General features: G+C 37.4%; 1 protein-coding gene across 1 annotated transcript in view; it reads right to left on the minus strand.

Moving 5' to 3' along the window:
• The window catches only part of LOC150085362 (growth/differentiation factor 8-like), a 66,494-nt gene that overhangs the window by 6,657 nt on the left and 45,224 nt on the right, over nt 1-14,613 (minus strand). The window contains exon 3 of the mRNA XM_090373174.1: nt 3,649-3,828. Within this exon, the coding sequence (XP_090229300.1) occupies nt 3,649-3,828 (180 nt within the window). The remainder of the gene's footprint in view (nt 1-3,648; nt 3,829-14,613) is intronic.

Consider the following 14,613-nt stretch of genomic DNA (forward strand, 5'->3'; position numbering starts at 1 on the left):
CTTAAATTCAGAGTGATCTGGAAACCAAATCTTTTATTTATTGTGCTTGACTTTTGAAATATAAAACATTTTGTGAAAGTGAAACATGTAATTTGAAACTTCCGCGAGGACGATGTTTTATCAATCGTGAGAAAATTGCGTTTAGTAAGGTTGGTAATGTTACTTTTAATTTCCCTAATGTAAATGCAGATTGTTTTCGAAAGCAATCGCACCAGCTCAGATAAAGTACCGTGACCACTACAGCTGTATTCACATGAAGCGATCTCTAAACACTGAGATATTTTACACCATCTAATTGTTAGGAATAACATACTTGACACTTTGTATCGTCCAGTTCATCGAAAACAAAATCTTGACAAATCTATGGATACTCTTTAAAATAAACAAACAAAAAAAAAAAACTGCCGTCGACCAGGAATCCACACCCACCTTTCTTCAATTCTTGCTGTTCTTGTTGGTTCTATGGCGTATCTGCATCTCAGGTCATATTGCACTGCGTGTATTGTGTCTGTGCAAGTGTGTGTTGACGCACTGATTTGCATGCTGTGCCGGTTAGGAAACCCGGAACAACTCACAGAAAAAACATACACCATCTGCTTGAGAGCGATTAAATATAGCTCTCAAGTGAAAACTCTTTTAACAATTATTCCAATCTTCGACAGAATCTAACTCAGATCTCTCCAAACGGGTGACAAGTGGTGAAGTCGTTCTTTAATGGATTACAATTCTTACTGCACCAGATCCTTGTGTTTCGAACGTGTTAATGAATTTAAACCAAACTTCACTGGTGTGATATATGCTGTCTGATACTACTAAATTCCCTGTAATGTGACAGTAAGTAAATTTGAGTCGCTTAGCAAGACAGTATTGATGTTACAGGGCGAGCTTTTAATTTGCTTGCTCCTTTAGCAAGAGGCATACGACCTTCCAAAAACGGATGCAGCATAGTAGTCATAGTATATTAATGTATGTATGGTGGCACCTAGACTTAAAGTCCGAGACACCGTATGATCAGTATCAAGTAGAACATCTACCAATGAAAAAAAGAGCCACTCTGCCACCGGGGAGAAAACGCCAAATTTGTGATAGCTTCCCGCTGCCCATCCCTAGAGCCGGGCTTGGGTCAACTTTTCCTGTCGGTGCACAGTGCACGAACTCCACACACATCGGATGAAGTGCAATACCGATAGGTATCACCTTCCCCCGCATCCTGGCTGCCCACACCGGGAAGCACAAAAAAAAAAAAAAAAAAACCTATGCAAGCAGTCAGGAGTAAATCCCGCATCATCAATTCATGATGCCAGCATACAAAAAAAAAAAAAAAAAACTCTTGGCTACTTGCAAGAAAACAAAACAAACAAAAATTCCGCATCTTAGCATTATTATAAGATGCCAGCAAAAAAAAAAAAAAAAAAAGCTGATGACAGTATAGATAAAAAAAAGTGTACAGAAAGAACTGCTACAATTAATCACCGTAAATTAGTACATCAAGCTGCCTCCTCTTCTGAAAAGTTCTTCTGGAAAACCCCTGAAATGTCTGAAAATACTCAAAACTAGATAACAATTTATGTTCATTACCTCTGCATAAACCAACCACCACATTTACAAGATTAATTCTGATCTGATCGTAGACCGAACAGTCAAATAACACATGATTCCAAGTCTGTAAAGCCTGACAAACACCATACAAGTCAGACTTTATCCCTAGCTCGCACAACTTTCCCTTCAAAGATCCATGACCAGTTAATAAGTAGGAAGTCTCCATTCTCAAAAACGACTTATTCTTCTTATAATCTATATTGAAAGTTACATCAGGAATAAACTTCCTGGTCACAGCTCCGGTCACACTGAATTCCATCTTTCCTGCCAAATTTCTATTAGTTTTGACATAATATTCCTATTAGATATCTTTCGATTAACCTGAATATGATTACTAATACCAATAATAGTAACTCTATCCTACACTTCCTGGTAAAATGGCCTAAAAATTATAAACAACTGCAAAGGAAGAGCACCCACAATAATAACCTGTATAGCGTTCGTAGATACCGTAATATAGTTAATAACATAGATCTTTGTAATGAATTTAACTTATTCCTAAGTTTAACAGTACTCACTCGCAAAAATCGAACAGATGAAGCATATGACACTATAGGCAAAAATATAGCTTTGTAGTACAAGGAAAGAACTCTTCTATTCAACCCCCAGTCGTTTCTTGTAATTCTGACAATAGAGCTGCAAAAATTTTAACCTTACTAGCTAAGTATTCTAAATGAACAGTAAATGTAAATGTATCATCCAAAACAACTCCAAGATATTTAACCTGAGGAACAAGAGGTATCTGTTTATTATCAATAACTACCTTCAGTGGACGATTGTAATCAAGCTTACCTTTCGTAAACATCATCACTGTTTTAGGAGGAGAAATCTTGAGTTTATTATTCGAAGCCCACTGAGCAAAACCGTTCACCACTATCCCAATTTTATGTTCAGTTTGTTGTCTAGTTTTACCCTCTACCAACAAAACCAAATCGTCCCCAAAAGCTACCTTATGACACTCAGACTTATCAAAAGCTAACCACAAGTTTAAAGCAAAGTTCCAAAAAATCGGGCCCAACACTGATCCCTGAGGACATCCGCGGTTTATAACCTTCTCATATTTCAAATGCTGGGACCTCATTATGAATTTCCTGTCACTTAAATAACGTCTTATCATTTTATATAACATATCCAGGCATTTTAATAATCTTAATGCTAATAGAACACTCTCAAACCAAACAGTATCGAATGCTGTTGTTGTTATTTGGGTTTTAGGAGCATTAGTAACTAAGGCCATACTGCTCTGGGGATATGCGGTGGTCATTCCCTGACCTTTCCGCATCCTCCGTATTTGGTGGCCCACGGGCTCGAACTCCGGTCTAATCAAGAAGCATGTGCTACGCACTGCTGCTTCTGCCAACCTGGCTACGGAGGCGCCCGTATCGAATGCTCCTACAAAATCGACAAATAAGGTCAATATATACTTGCTATTAGCTTGCTTACTGAAATTCACTAAATCATTGATGGCGTCCTCAGTAGAGCAACCTCTTTTAAAACCATACTGAAATTTGCATTTCTATCCAAAAATAAAGATTCCAATCTTAATAGTATTAATTTCTTAAAAACTTTACCTAAATTTGCCAATAATGAGATTTATGCGGATGCAGCAGTCATTTCTGATGACTTCTCATTTATTCTTGCTCGCTTAGGAAGTCTTCCGCTTTAAGTTTTAGCACAATTTCTGTTGGCGTGCCGCTATTGCTTTTCCAAGATCTGGAAAAGCAATAGCGATTTTTTGTTGAAAACTAACTTTTAACAAAAAAAAAAAAAAAAAAATCGATGCTGCTGAAAATTCGTTAACATCTTAGACTCTGCTTGTTGTTAATATTCAATTAGTTAGACATACTTCCAATCTGTAATAAAAGTTTTAAACTACATTTTCCATTTTTACAAAATATTCTCTATCTTACATGCCATGTACAGTAAATAAAACGTCTGGTTTCCTGACTTCTGGATCATCGTCTATCTTCTTAATAATACTGGCTTACCGTATGCTGCCTCTTAAGTTAAATGCTACATATTCTGTTTCAGGATATAAGATAAACTTACCGCAGAATTATTCTCTTCGTTACCTTGCCTTGTAACTAATACATCTTCTCCCGTCGTATCAAAAACGTCAATCACGATTCCCAAATTGTCTTCCGGATGAAGAAACCACTCAACGACTAATTTTTGGACATCAAGTAAAATCCAGTTTCCTCTCTGTGGTTTCATCAGCTTTGCTGTAACCTATCATATAAATAATATTTGCTTTAAAACTGCTTGGGTAAAGAGAAATGAATTGCATGCTTATTGAAACGATATTTTTAGAATAGTTATCGATAGACGCAGATTATCCAACCATTCAAGATATTGGCAGTCCACACACAAAGTCACACACGTGCTTATGCATATATCAATGTAGTTTATTAGTTTATAAACGTTAAATATTTTTAAAATAAAGAATATTTAAACTACAGCTAATGAGAAGGTTGGGGATTCTTATACCCAGTTGTTATTTTGTTGTTATTTGGCTTTTTAGGAGCATTAGCAACTAAGGGGATATGCGGTGGTCATTCCCTGGGATATGCGGGTCATTCCCTGACCTTTCCGCATCCTTCGTATTTGGTGGCTCATGGGCTCGAACCCCGGTCTAATCAAGAAGCGTGTGCTACGCACTGCTGCTCCTGCCCACCTGGCTACGGAGACGCTTATATCGAGAGTGATAATTTAATTCGTGGAATGGCAGTACCGCAGTACAACAAGTTAGATTTCAACGAATTGCCGATAGATGGCAGGAGAGTGTACGTCTAAGAAACATGCTGAGACAGTTGTAAGTTCTGAATTGTATGTAGTCTGGTAGTTGAAAAGCGGCATTAAGTTACGTGCTAGGGTGAACCGTTGTATGAGCTGCATAGTGGAAGATCTGAAGACTGAACAACGTTTTGTCATTCTCTGATATAGCGAATAACAAAACGTTAAATCCCCGACATTTCTCTCACAGTCTCTGTAGCATATGCTACACAGCGACTGTGAGAGAAATGTCAGAGGTTTACGGGACAAGTGTTTGAATAAAACTGGAATTTTCAATTGGCACAGAAACATTAAAGAAGGTCGAGAATCTGTGCGCTACTTATCTACTTGATAAGTAGCGCAGATTCTTGATGTCTGCTTCATAATTACAAGTAGACTTATCAAGAGATATGGCTTCCTCAAATGCTTCTATGAGTGGGTTGATGAATGGCGCAAGTGTATACACTTCTAAGGAGATTATTTCGAAAAAGAGAAAGAGGATGTTATCGAAAATTATGCAAGATCTCGAGATGGGTAATACCTAGATTGGAATAGAGTACAGCCCTGAAGATTAGGTTTTCTAAATCCATCTAATTATCAGCAATATACCGTAAGGTATTTGTTTATTTATGACGAGAGGTAGAGGACCAAATTGGAGAAGTGTAAAGCGGGATTGGTTGTTGTAGGATGTACCTTGTTTGGGCCCTCGTGGGTAGCACAGTTGGTAGAATCGCCGTTATCCCCACACCGGGGAGAATATCTGAGTTCGAGTCCCGTCGATGACGTGAGGAATTTTAATTTTTATGGGCCTTTTTCACAACGTGGCTGAGTTAGCCAGTCTCAGGCGAGAGAAAAACCAGGAAACCCGAGTTTCCTGGTTTTTCTCCAGGAAACTCGGGTTTTTCGTCCATCAAACAGAAAATCGACCACAGAATACGCACAGTTTACAGACATAATATATACGGTGCAGTACAGTCTAATTCGCTGATGCGTCTAAAAACCCAACACCAACAACGTATGGAAATTAAATTTACTCTCCTTTATTTAATTCATGCTTTCTTTAGAGAAAGTTAAGTCATGATTCTATCTTACAAATGTTAAATGTGTCAATTTTTCTGAGTGAAATCATCGTCAAAATAATAATAATAAATTCGAAAATTATTTAGAATAACTGGGATTCTGCTATATTCTTTCATTGAGCATATTCTTTTTTTCTTTTTACTTTCAGTGTTCATACGCATGATATTTTTTTTTTTTTTTTTTTTGATTTGGTAGTTATTGGCGCATCGGCTTCTGTGGCCATATTGCACCTCCTAAGGTTTTTGCAGTACTTTGATCCAAGCCCGAGGCGCGAATCGAACCCGCGACCTTTGGGTTGCCGGGCAGGTACTTTACCCACTCGGCTAGCCCGGTCGGCGCATGATATTTTAAATGTAAGCTTACTTTTAAAAGTTGTTAATACCAACTGTTTTCGGTGGGTGCTCACCAATGGATGTAATTTGTTAATTAAAAATGAATAAATAAACACTTATGTACAACGAAATACAACGCAATAATAAGCATATTCGTGTGTGTGTGTGTGTGTGTGTGTGTGTGTGTGTGTGTGTGTGTGTGTGTGTGTGTGTGTGTGTGTGTGTGTGTGTGTGTGTGTGTGTGTGTGGTCATTTCTTATCCTGTCCTTCCTCGTCACACCACACATCCATCTTAGCATCCTCATCTTCGCCAGGGGAATAAAGTTAATGCCTCATCCGATGAAGATCTGGGAAAGAATTGTGGAAGGAAGGATAAGGCAGGAGACGGAAATAGGAGAGGAACAGTTTTGGTTTCATGCCGGGAAGAGGAACAAACAGATGCGGTTTTTGCTTTAAGCCAGGTGATGGAAAGATACAGGGAGATGCAAGTAGAGTTGCACATGGTGTTCATAGACCTGGAAAAAGAATATGAAAGAGTGCCCAGACAAGAGGTATGGAGATGTATGAGGAAGAAGGGTGCATCAGAAAAGTACGTAAGGCTTGTGAAGTAAATGTACGAGGGAGCGGTGACTCAGGTTAAGAGTAGTGTAGGTATGACTGAGAGGTTCTCTGTAGAAGTTGGACTGCACCAGGGATCAGCTCTTAGCCCATATCTTTTTGATCTGGTAATGGATGTGTTGGTGAGAGAAGTGAAGAGTAGAGCACCATGGAGTATGCTGTTCGCGGATGATATCTTACTGTGCGAACCATCCCAAGGAAAGGTAGAGAGGAAATTGGAGGATTGGAGGAAAGCGTTGGAAGAGAGAGGCATGAAGATACGTAGAACAAAGATAGAATATATGGTATTGAATGGAGAAGATGAGAGTTCCATAAAACTGCAGGAGGAAAAGCTACTATCAGTTTCGAAATTTAAGTATCTGGGATCGAACGTTGGGAGGGATGGAGGATTGAGAGAAATACAGCATAGAGTGCAATGTGGATGGTTGAACTGGAGAAAGATGGGTGGGGTGCTGTGTGATAAGAAAGTAAATTGTAGAATGAAGGGAAGAGTATATAAAACTGTGGTTAGACCCGCATTGATGTACGGTGCTGAGACATGGGCGATTACAAGGGCCCAGGAGAAGAAGACGGAAGTGGCGGAGATGAGGATGCTAAGATGGATGTGTGGTGTGACGGGGAAGGACAGGATAAGGAATGACTACATCAGAGGTACGGTTAAGGTGGGGCCTCTGAGTAAAAAATTCAGGAATCTAGGTTGAGGTGGTTTGGACATGTGAAACGAAGAAGTGAGGAGTATGTGGGGAAGAGGTGTGAAAAGTTGGAGGTGATAGGGAAGAGGAAGAGGGGGGAGACCTAAGCTGAGATGGAAGGACAAGGTGGCAGAGGATTTAAAAGAGAGGATGGAGGAGAGGGAGGAAGCCCAGGATAGGGAGGAAAAGAATTAAAGACGGAAATGCCGACCCCATATAAACGTGGGAAGAAGGCGAAGAAGAAGAAGTGTGTGTGTGTGTGTGTGTGTGTGTGTGTGTGTGTGTGTGTGTGTGTGTGTGTGTGTGTGTGTGTGTGTGTGTGTGTGTGTGTGTGTGTTGTATCTGTAAATTGCCTCTATTCTGTGGTCGATGATTTGCCTCTTTGCCGGACGAAAACCTGAGTTTCTGGGAGAAAAAAAAAACATGCGACCCTCGCCTGAGTTTGACAATCTCGGCGATGTTTTAAATAAAACCCATAAAAATTCTTCGGATCATTGACGAGATTCGAATCCAAATCTTTCCACCCAATATTTGTTGTTGTTGTAGGAGCATCAGCAACTAGGGCTATATTGCTCCGGGTATACTGTCCTTAAATTTCGTGTGTTCTGTAGTCGATTTTCTGTTTTCTGGACGAAAACCCCGAGTTTTCGGGAGAAAAAACTATGCTACTCTCGCCTGAGACCAACTACCTCAGCCATGTTGTGAAAAAGACCCATAAAAATTCCTCACGCCATCGATGGGACTCGAACTGAGGTCTTTTCCGTCTGGTGTGCGGAGGAGAGCGATTCTATCAACTGTGCTACTCACGAAGGCGCCATCCAACATGGGATGGACGGTAATTATATGGACAGTACTACATCGAGGGTTCGATAATAAGCAATGAACACAAGAAAAAGTATCCAATTTTGTAATATTTATTTCTTGAGAATAAATTATTATATATTGTGATATAGTTGAATTGAATAATATGAAAAATATACAAAATATAATCGTAAGTAGAATTATAGCTCATGTGTTACCTTTACCAGTATTTGGTTAAATTTGAATTTTTATAATGGCATTTTCCAATTATTGAAGCAAATATACGTAATTTCCTGAGCAGACTAAGCTACAATTCATCCAGTTCTTGAAGCGCACCAAATAATAACCGATGTTATCGCTTTGTTACAGTAATGCCGATTTCGTACAACTAAGGTTTTGATTCCCCCCCCGCAAATATGATACGTATATTGGATTTTGATGAGCTGAATCCAAATTTTTAATCGGCTGTTGCCTAGCATCCGCAGACTTGAAGAAGAATGCTTAGTGAAATTTTTAATGAAAATTTAATACGTATTACAATAAACGGCATACATATATAATCTTTTTTCTTTTTCTTTTGTAATCAACAGGACTTGTTTCGATTAATAGTCAGCTGTAGTCTGCCACATGCCCCCATAACATTTATCCATGGTAGCAATACTTTTATGAAAACGTTCACCGTGTTCATTGCTAATGTGTCCAAGGTTATATGGGAAAAAAGTCTAACTGAGAATGGAGGAGGTATATTTTTGACGTACTGACATTTTTCTTTCCAGCACAAAGTTCATGCGAGGGAACCAAACTCAGTTTGAAATCTTAGTTTTAATGAATAGTTTTGGTTCGACTGTTTCACTCACACAAAAAGTAACAATATATTTATAGTGATATTGTAGACCCAAAAGAATCCGGATAAATTTGAAATCTCCGTGGATGTACCACTTGTGTTTATCGTACTGTACTTTTCTTAAAAGAAGTTCCAGGTTCTTATGGGATTCTTTCATGTGGTCAGCATGCCCAATCCTCATTTTATCTTTTCGTCCTTTCCTGTTTTGTAAGCCTTCTGCAAATAAAAGGAAGTAAATTTTTTATCATAAAATTAACTTCACGTTGTATTAATTACGGTCAAGGTCGCTCTTGCGCATGCAAACGTTGTTGTAAATGAAATTACTTTTTATATAATTTTTGAACTTTAGTACCTACGGCTCCATAACTTTTAATATTCACAAGATGTGTATCTACCTGTTCGCTTTTACTTATTTATACTCGTTTACGTAGCTATTAGGTTAACTAAATAACCGTGTAGAAAATCGGACCTATGTTTACTTGACATTTATCACTGGAAATTACCTCTGGAATACGCCCCAAAAGTTAAGACAAAGTCGTGAATTGCCCTATATATAGCACGTCAATTGTTTCAGCGGCTTATAAATTTTGTCTAAGCCTGAACATGGGCAGATTAGACTGGAATCCGTCTCAGGCGCAATAAAGTCAGGGGGATAAACAATCCATACAAAATACAGTTAAAAATTCTATAACTAGAAAAAGTTATAGAAAAAATTCTATAACTAAAAAATTCTATAACTGTTCTATAACTAAAAAATTCTATAACTGTTCTATAACTAAAAAATTCTATAACTAGGGGCATATTTAATATTTTTCTCTCTCGAGAAAAATACCTATTAACCATGTAAATTCAGGTAAATTAAAGAAACGGCTTACTATTCCATACAAGAACAGAGAGGATTCGTCGCACAGACCTTCATAGAAAATAAATTTGCAGTCGGTGTGAAACAGAGATCTCCTAGTTTCCTTGTGTTGACACCAAATAACCATTTTTTTTTTTTTTTTTAAGAACAAACGTGTTTCCAAGTAGTTCGGTTTGTTGGACGAAAACCCCTAATTATTTTGGAGAGAAAACACTATGCAACCCTCCCCTGATACCGACTAACTCAGCCACTTTGTGAAAAAGCCCATAAAAATTCCTAGCGTTATTGAAGAATTGGAGCAATTCGAATTCGGGAAGACGGTGATTAACACCACTGTGCTATACACGAGGGCATAGCTTACAGGTCCCAAACGCCGCCATTAAAAGCTCGATGCTATACACGAGAAATCTTAGGAAAGGTTACTGAATATAATGCTGTGTTTTTTTTGTTTTTTTTTTTTTTTGGAAATTTACGGGAACAAAGGCTGATCAGTTCGAATGTGCCATCTTGAGGGGTTGGGGAAATGGGAGTTATACCACTAGGTGACTTTCTTTTTCATTTGTTTACCATCAATTTGTAATAAAAAAATAACATTGTATTGTTTTGTTTTGCGCCACCTTTATGCTAATTGTACACCCTTCAGACCAGTTGGCTTTCCAGAGGGAAAACACTTTTTTTTCCTTTTTTTTTTTTTTTTTGTAACATTTTTAAGAAGCAGTAAACTGATTAAGCCACTATTTGGTTCAGAAAATTCAAGGGCAAAGCAGGGCTAGAAATGGAGAAGGAAGGTACGGATAGACACTTCCACCTCAAGTTTCAGAGCTGTTGTGACCTATTATAATATTATGAGGTGTTCTGTCCGAACAACGCTAATTATCGGAATAGAATGACGTGGCCAAAAGGAATCAAATCACATCTGGAAGCAAAAATACTATCAATGAGCAACTTGTCTCTCGTGGAAGCAAAGTGCTTCTGCTTCCGCCATATATAAAATTTGAAGTAATGAAAGTTTGTTATTCTCATATATAAGTGGGAGGCTGTTTTCGGTACATTCATTCATACATTCACCATCTGTTTATTCACCATAGTTTCACCTCCATGTACGGCCAGTGGACTAGGAGGGTGTACAAATATTTGATTATTTACAGCATATAATTGTATACAAATTCTAAAAATAATGTTATTAAATACGTTGGAACAGAAATGTATACAGATTGACGAATATGCATTGCTATTACACGGATAGGAATTGTTTTGTCTTTCATTATTTTATTTACATACTGTAATGTACTGATATAAATTAATCTCTCTTTTATGATAATTCTGGTGATTTGACCCAAATTTGATTCAGAGTTTGGCCTCTGTAAGTTTTCTAGACTTCTATACTTTTACATCGTTTCAAAATAAACTGAGATAAGTGATGATAAACTCCACGATGCTGTTTCGATGGACTATAAATCAGAAAGCTCTGCAAGATAATAATTTCCCTTCTATATCTCAGAAAGAAATGGTGATTTGGTCGGCATTCAAGAATGTGAAACACTTTTTAGGCATTATAAGTCAAAAGACTACGAGAGGTGTGTCAACAACGAAACTTGTTGTGTCAACCTAGTTTTATGAAACTAGGTTGCAGCATGGGTGTAAAAAATCTTAATTTTCTGCACACCCACCTTGAACTTCGGTGCAACCAGTGGCGAGCAGAGCGATAGGTTTCACTAAGATATCAAAATTGTGGCAAAAAAAAAAAAGATATACCAAGGTAAATAAATGGAATGAAGCAGATAGCAGACTCCGTTGGTGTTTGCAAACGGATTCATGAGAGGAGCACAAAACAGTTTCAAAACAAAAAAAAAAAAAAAAAAAAAAACCTGTGCTGAGCCACTAAATTAATTATTGATTTAGTAAGATTAGTGAGTATAATTAATAATTTTTCTACGCTAGAAATATTATTATACTATTTTTCTAGTATAATAATTTTTCTATGCTACTGCATGTTCCGAGATATCGTATATTTTGCTATGAGTAGTACATTTTCATTTTTTTTTTCCCAAAACAATTTTCGTGATTCGACAAAATAAATTATGGCTTTGGAATCCGTACCTAAAATTGTACAGGTTCACCTATTTGCATTTTAAAAAAGTCGAAAATTTAGATTTTTTTCCAAAAAATGTGTACCACTCTAATCAAAAATTAATCTGATTACATACGGAATGGGTCATCATTATCAGCCATTATCAATCCACTGCAGGATGAAGGCCTCTTCAGCAACTTTCCAGTTCCTTCTGTTTTGTGCAATGGTCATCCATTTACTACCCACAACTCATGAATTTCATCTATCCATCTCTGTCGTTTTCTTCCAGGTTTTCTTCTAGCTCCTCTTGGGTACCATTCTGTTATTTTCTTAGTCCATCTGTCATCATCTCGTCGAACTATGTGCCCTGCCCAAGACCATTTTAGTTCTTTAGTTTTGATAAGAATGTCCTTTACTTGAGTTTGCTGCCTAATCCATGTGTTTCTCTTCTTATCTAACAGTCTGATTCCCAATATAATTCGTTCCATTCTTCGCTGTGAAGTGCTCAGCTTCTCTTCCATTCTTTTGGTGAGTGCCCAAGTTTCACGTGATTCCATAAGTCATGGTGGGGGGAATATACATTGGTTCATTATTTTACGTCTCAGACAAATTGGAATAGTGCTCCTCAGTATTTGACTATATTTCCTGAATGCTATCCATCCAAAATTTGTTCTTCTCTTGACTTCCAGCCATTCATCATTATTACAGCTAATGACTTATTCCAGATAAGTATATGACTCCACCTTTTCATTCACTGCTTTTCAATCATTATATCCCTTTCTGTGGCATACTTTTTCATCATTACTTTTGTTTTAGCCATATTCATCTTTAGTCCAAAATCCTTACTAACTCTGCATAACTGATAAGATTTTACTCCAATTCTTTAGGATCGTGACTTATGACCATAATGTCATCTGAAAATCGTAAATGGTTTAGGTACTCTCCATTCACTTGACTCCTTTCTGCGACCAGTCTAATCTTCTGAAAGCTTCCTCAAGGGCAGCAGAAACAACTTCGGAGATATTGTCTCCTTGTCGAACTGCTTTCTCAATTTTAAATTTCCTACTGTCTTTGTCTAGTCTAATAAAGGAGGTAGCGTTCTCATATATTTTCGTCAAAAGCATAATATATGGGATGTCTATGCCTTGTCTTTCCAGTGTCCGAAACATTGCCTTATGCTGTGTGGAGTCAAATGTCTTTTCATTATTCACAAATACCAGGCATAATGGTGTTTTATATTCATTTGCTTTCCCATTAGCTGTAATAATAAGTGAAGGTGATCCATAGTTGAGAATCCTGTCCTAAAGCCAGCTTGCTCTTTCAGTTGATTCTCATCAAGTATTCTTTCTAATCTGTTAGTAATGACCCTTGTGAACAACTTGTAGATATGGGATAACAAGCTAATTGGTCTATAATTTCTGATTTATCTCCTTTCTTATGCAGCAAAACTGTGATTGCATTATTCCACTCCTTAGGCTTCACACCTTTTCTAATGTATTTTGTGAAGAGTCTTGGCGGTTTTTGTGTCATGTCTCTTCCTCCCAATTTTAACAACTCTACAGTAACTTCATCTTCCACCGGGGCTTTCTGATTCTTCATTTTCTTTAACGCATGTTCTGCCTCATCAGGAAGGATATCGGGTATGTCGTATGTGTTACTAATTTGCAATCCATCTTCCCCACTGCTGGCATCATTCCCTCGCTCCTTGTATAATTCTCTACAGTAGTCTTGTTCTATTTGAATTATGTCTTCTCTGCTATTTATAACTACACAATCACTGTTCTTTAGTTTCAGTATCATTTGTCTTTCTGCTCATGCCTGCTTATTTAAGTCCTTTGTTTTCCCTTAATGTTTGTTCTACTTTTCTTGTGTTAAATCTTCTTATGTCCTCTCTGAGTCTCTTTCTAATGGCTTTGTATAACTCAGTATAATCACTTTTCTCCTTGTCAGTGTTTATCTTGCTCTTCATTTGTCGTTTTCGTTTCATTATGACAAGTGTTTCTTGACTAATTTTTTCTTCTTTGGATTTCTTTTTACCTATAGTACATTTTTTACCTACAGTACATTGTGCGTTTTCTCTGTTCTGTTATCTCAAAGACTTCTGTATTATTTACTCGAGTCAGTTTTTTTCCATTCTTTTCTTACATCTATATCAAGTGTGCATCTTACCATTCTGTGATCACTTCCAACATTTACCTTGTTTATTTACCGGTAACATCATTCACGATATATCTTCTGTTAGTGAGGATAAAGTCGATTTCATTAGTTATTAATCCATTTGGGCTCTTCCATATTCACTTTCTGTTCACCCTTTTCTTGAAAAAAAAAAAAAAAAGTGTTCATTAGTGACATTCCTCGAGATTATGCAAATTCCACAAGTCTTTCACCTCTTTCATTTCTTTCACCAATTCCAAAATTTCCTATAGTTTCCCTTTCTGCTCTGTTTTGTCTCTTAGCAGTGAAGTCTCCTATAATAATAGTGTAGTAGTGGGTTTTCTGCTCATCTAGAAGACTCTCAATTTCGGTGTACATTTATTCAACCTCTTCATCATCATGGCTCGATATTGGTGCATAAATCATTACAACCTTTAGCTTGTACTTCTTAGAAATCCCGAGTAGTAGTCTTGACACCCTTAGTGATGTACTTCTGAATTCCAAAATGTTGTTTTTTTATACCTTTATGGACCAGAAAGCCAACTCGACCTTCACTCCTTTCACCGTTTCCATCGGTGTACAGCAGATTTCCACTTGATAAACTTATATAAGTGATTCATTTCTTCTTGTTGTTTCAGCTTGATTTTTGATTTGGTAGTTGTTGGCGCATCGGCTTCTGTGGCCATATTGCACCTCCCAAGGTTTTTGCAGTACTTTGATCCTACTTCTTAGAAATCCCGAGTAGTAGTCTTGACACCCTTAGTGATGTACTTCTGAATTCCAAAATG

Source organism: Mastigoproctus giganteus, chromosome 5 (assembly GCF_048544385.1).
Source record: "Mastigoproctus giganteus isolate SK-2022 chromosome 5, ASM4854438v1, whole genome shotgun sequence".
In the NCBI taxonomy this organism is placed as follows: Eukaryota; Metazoa; Arthropoda; class Arachnida; order Uropygi; family Thelyphonidae; genus Mastigoproctus; species Mastigoproctus giganteus.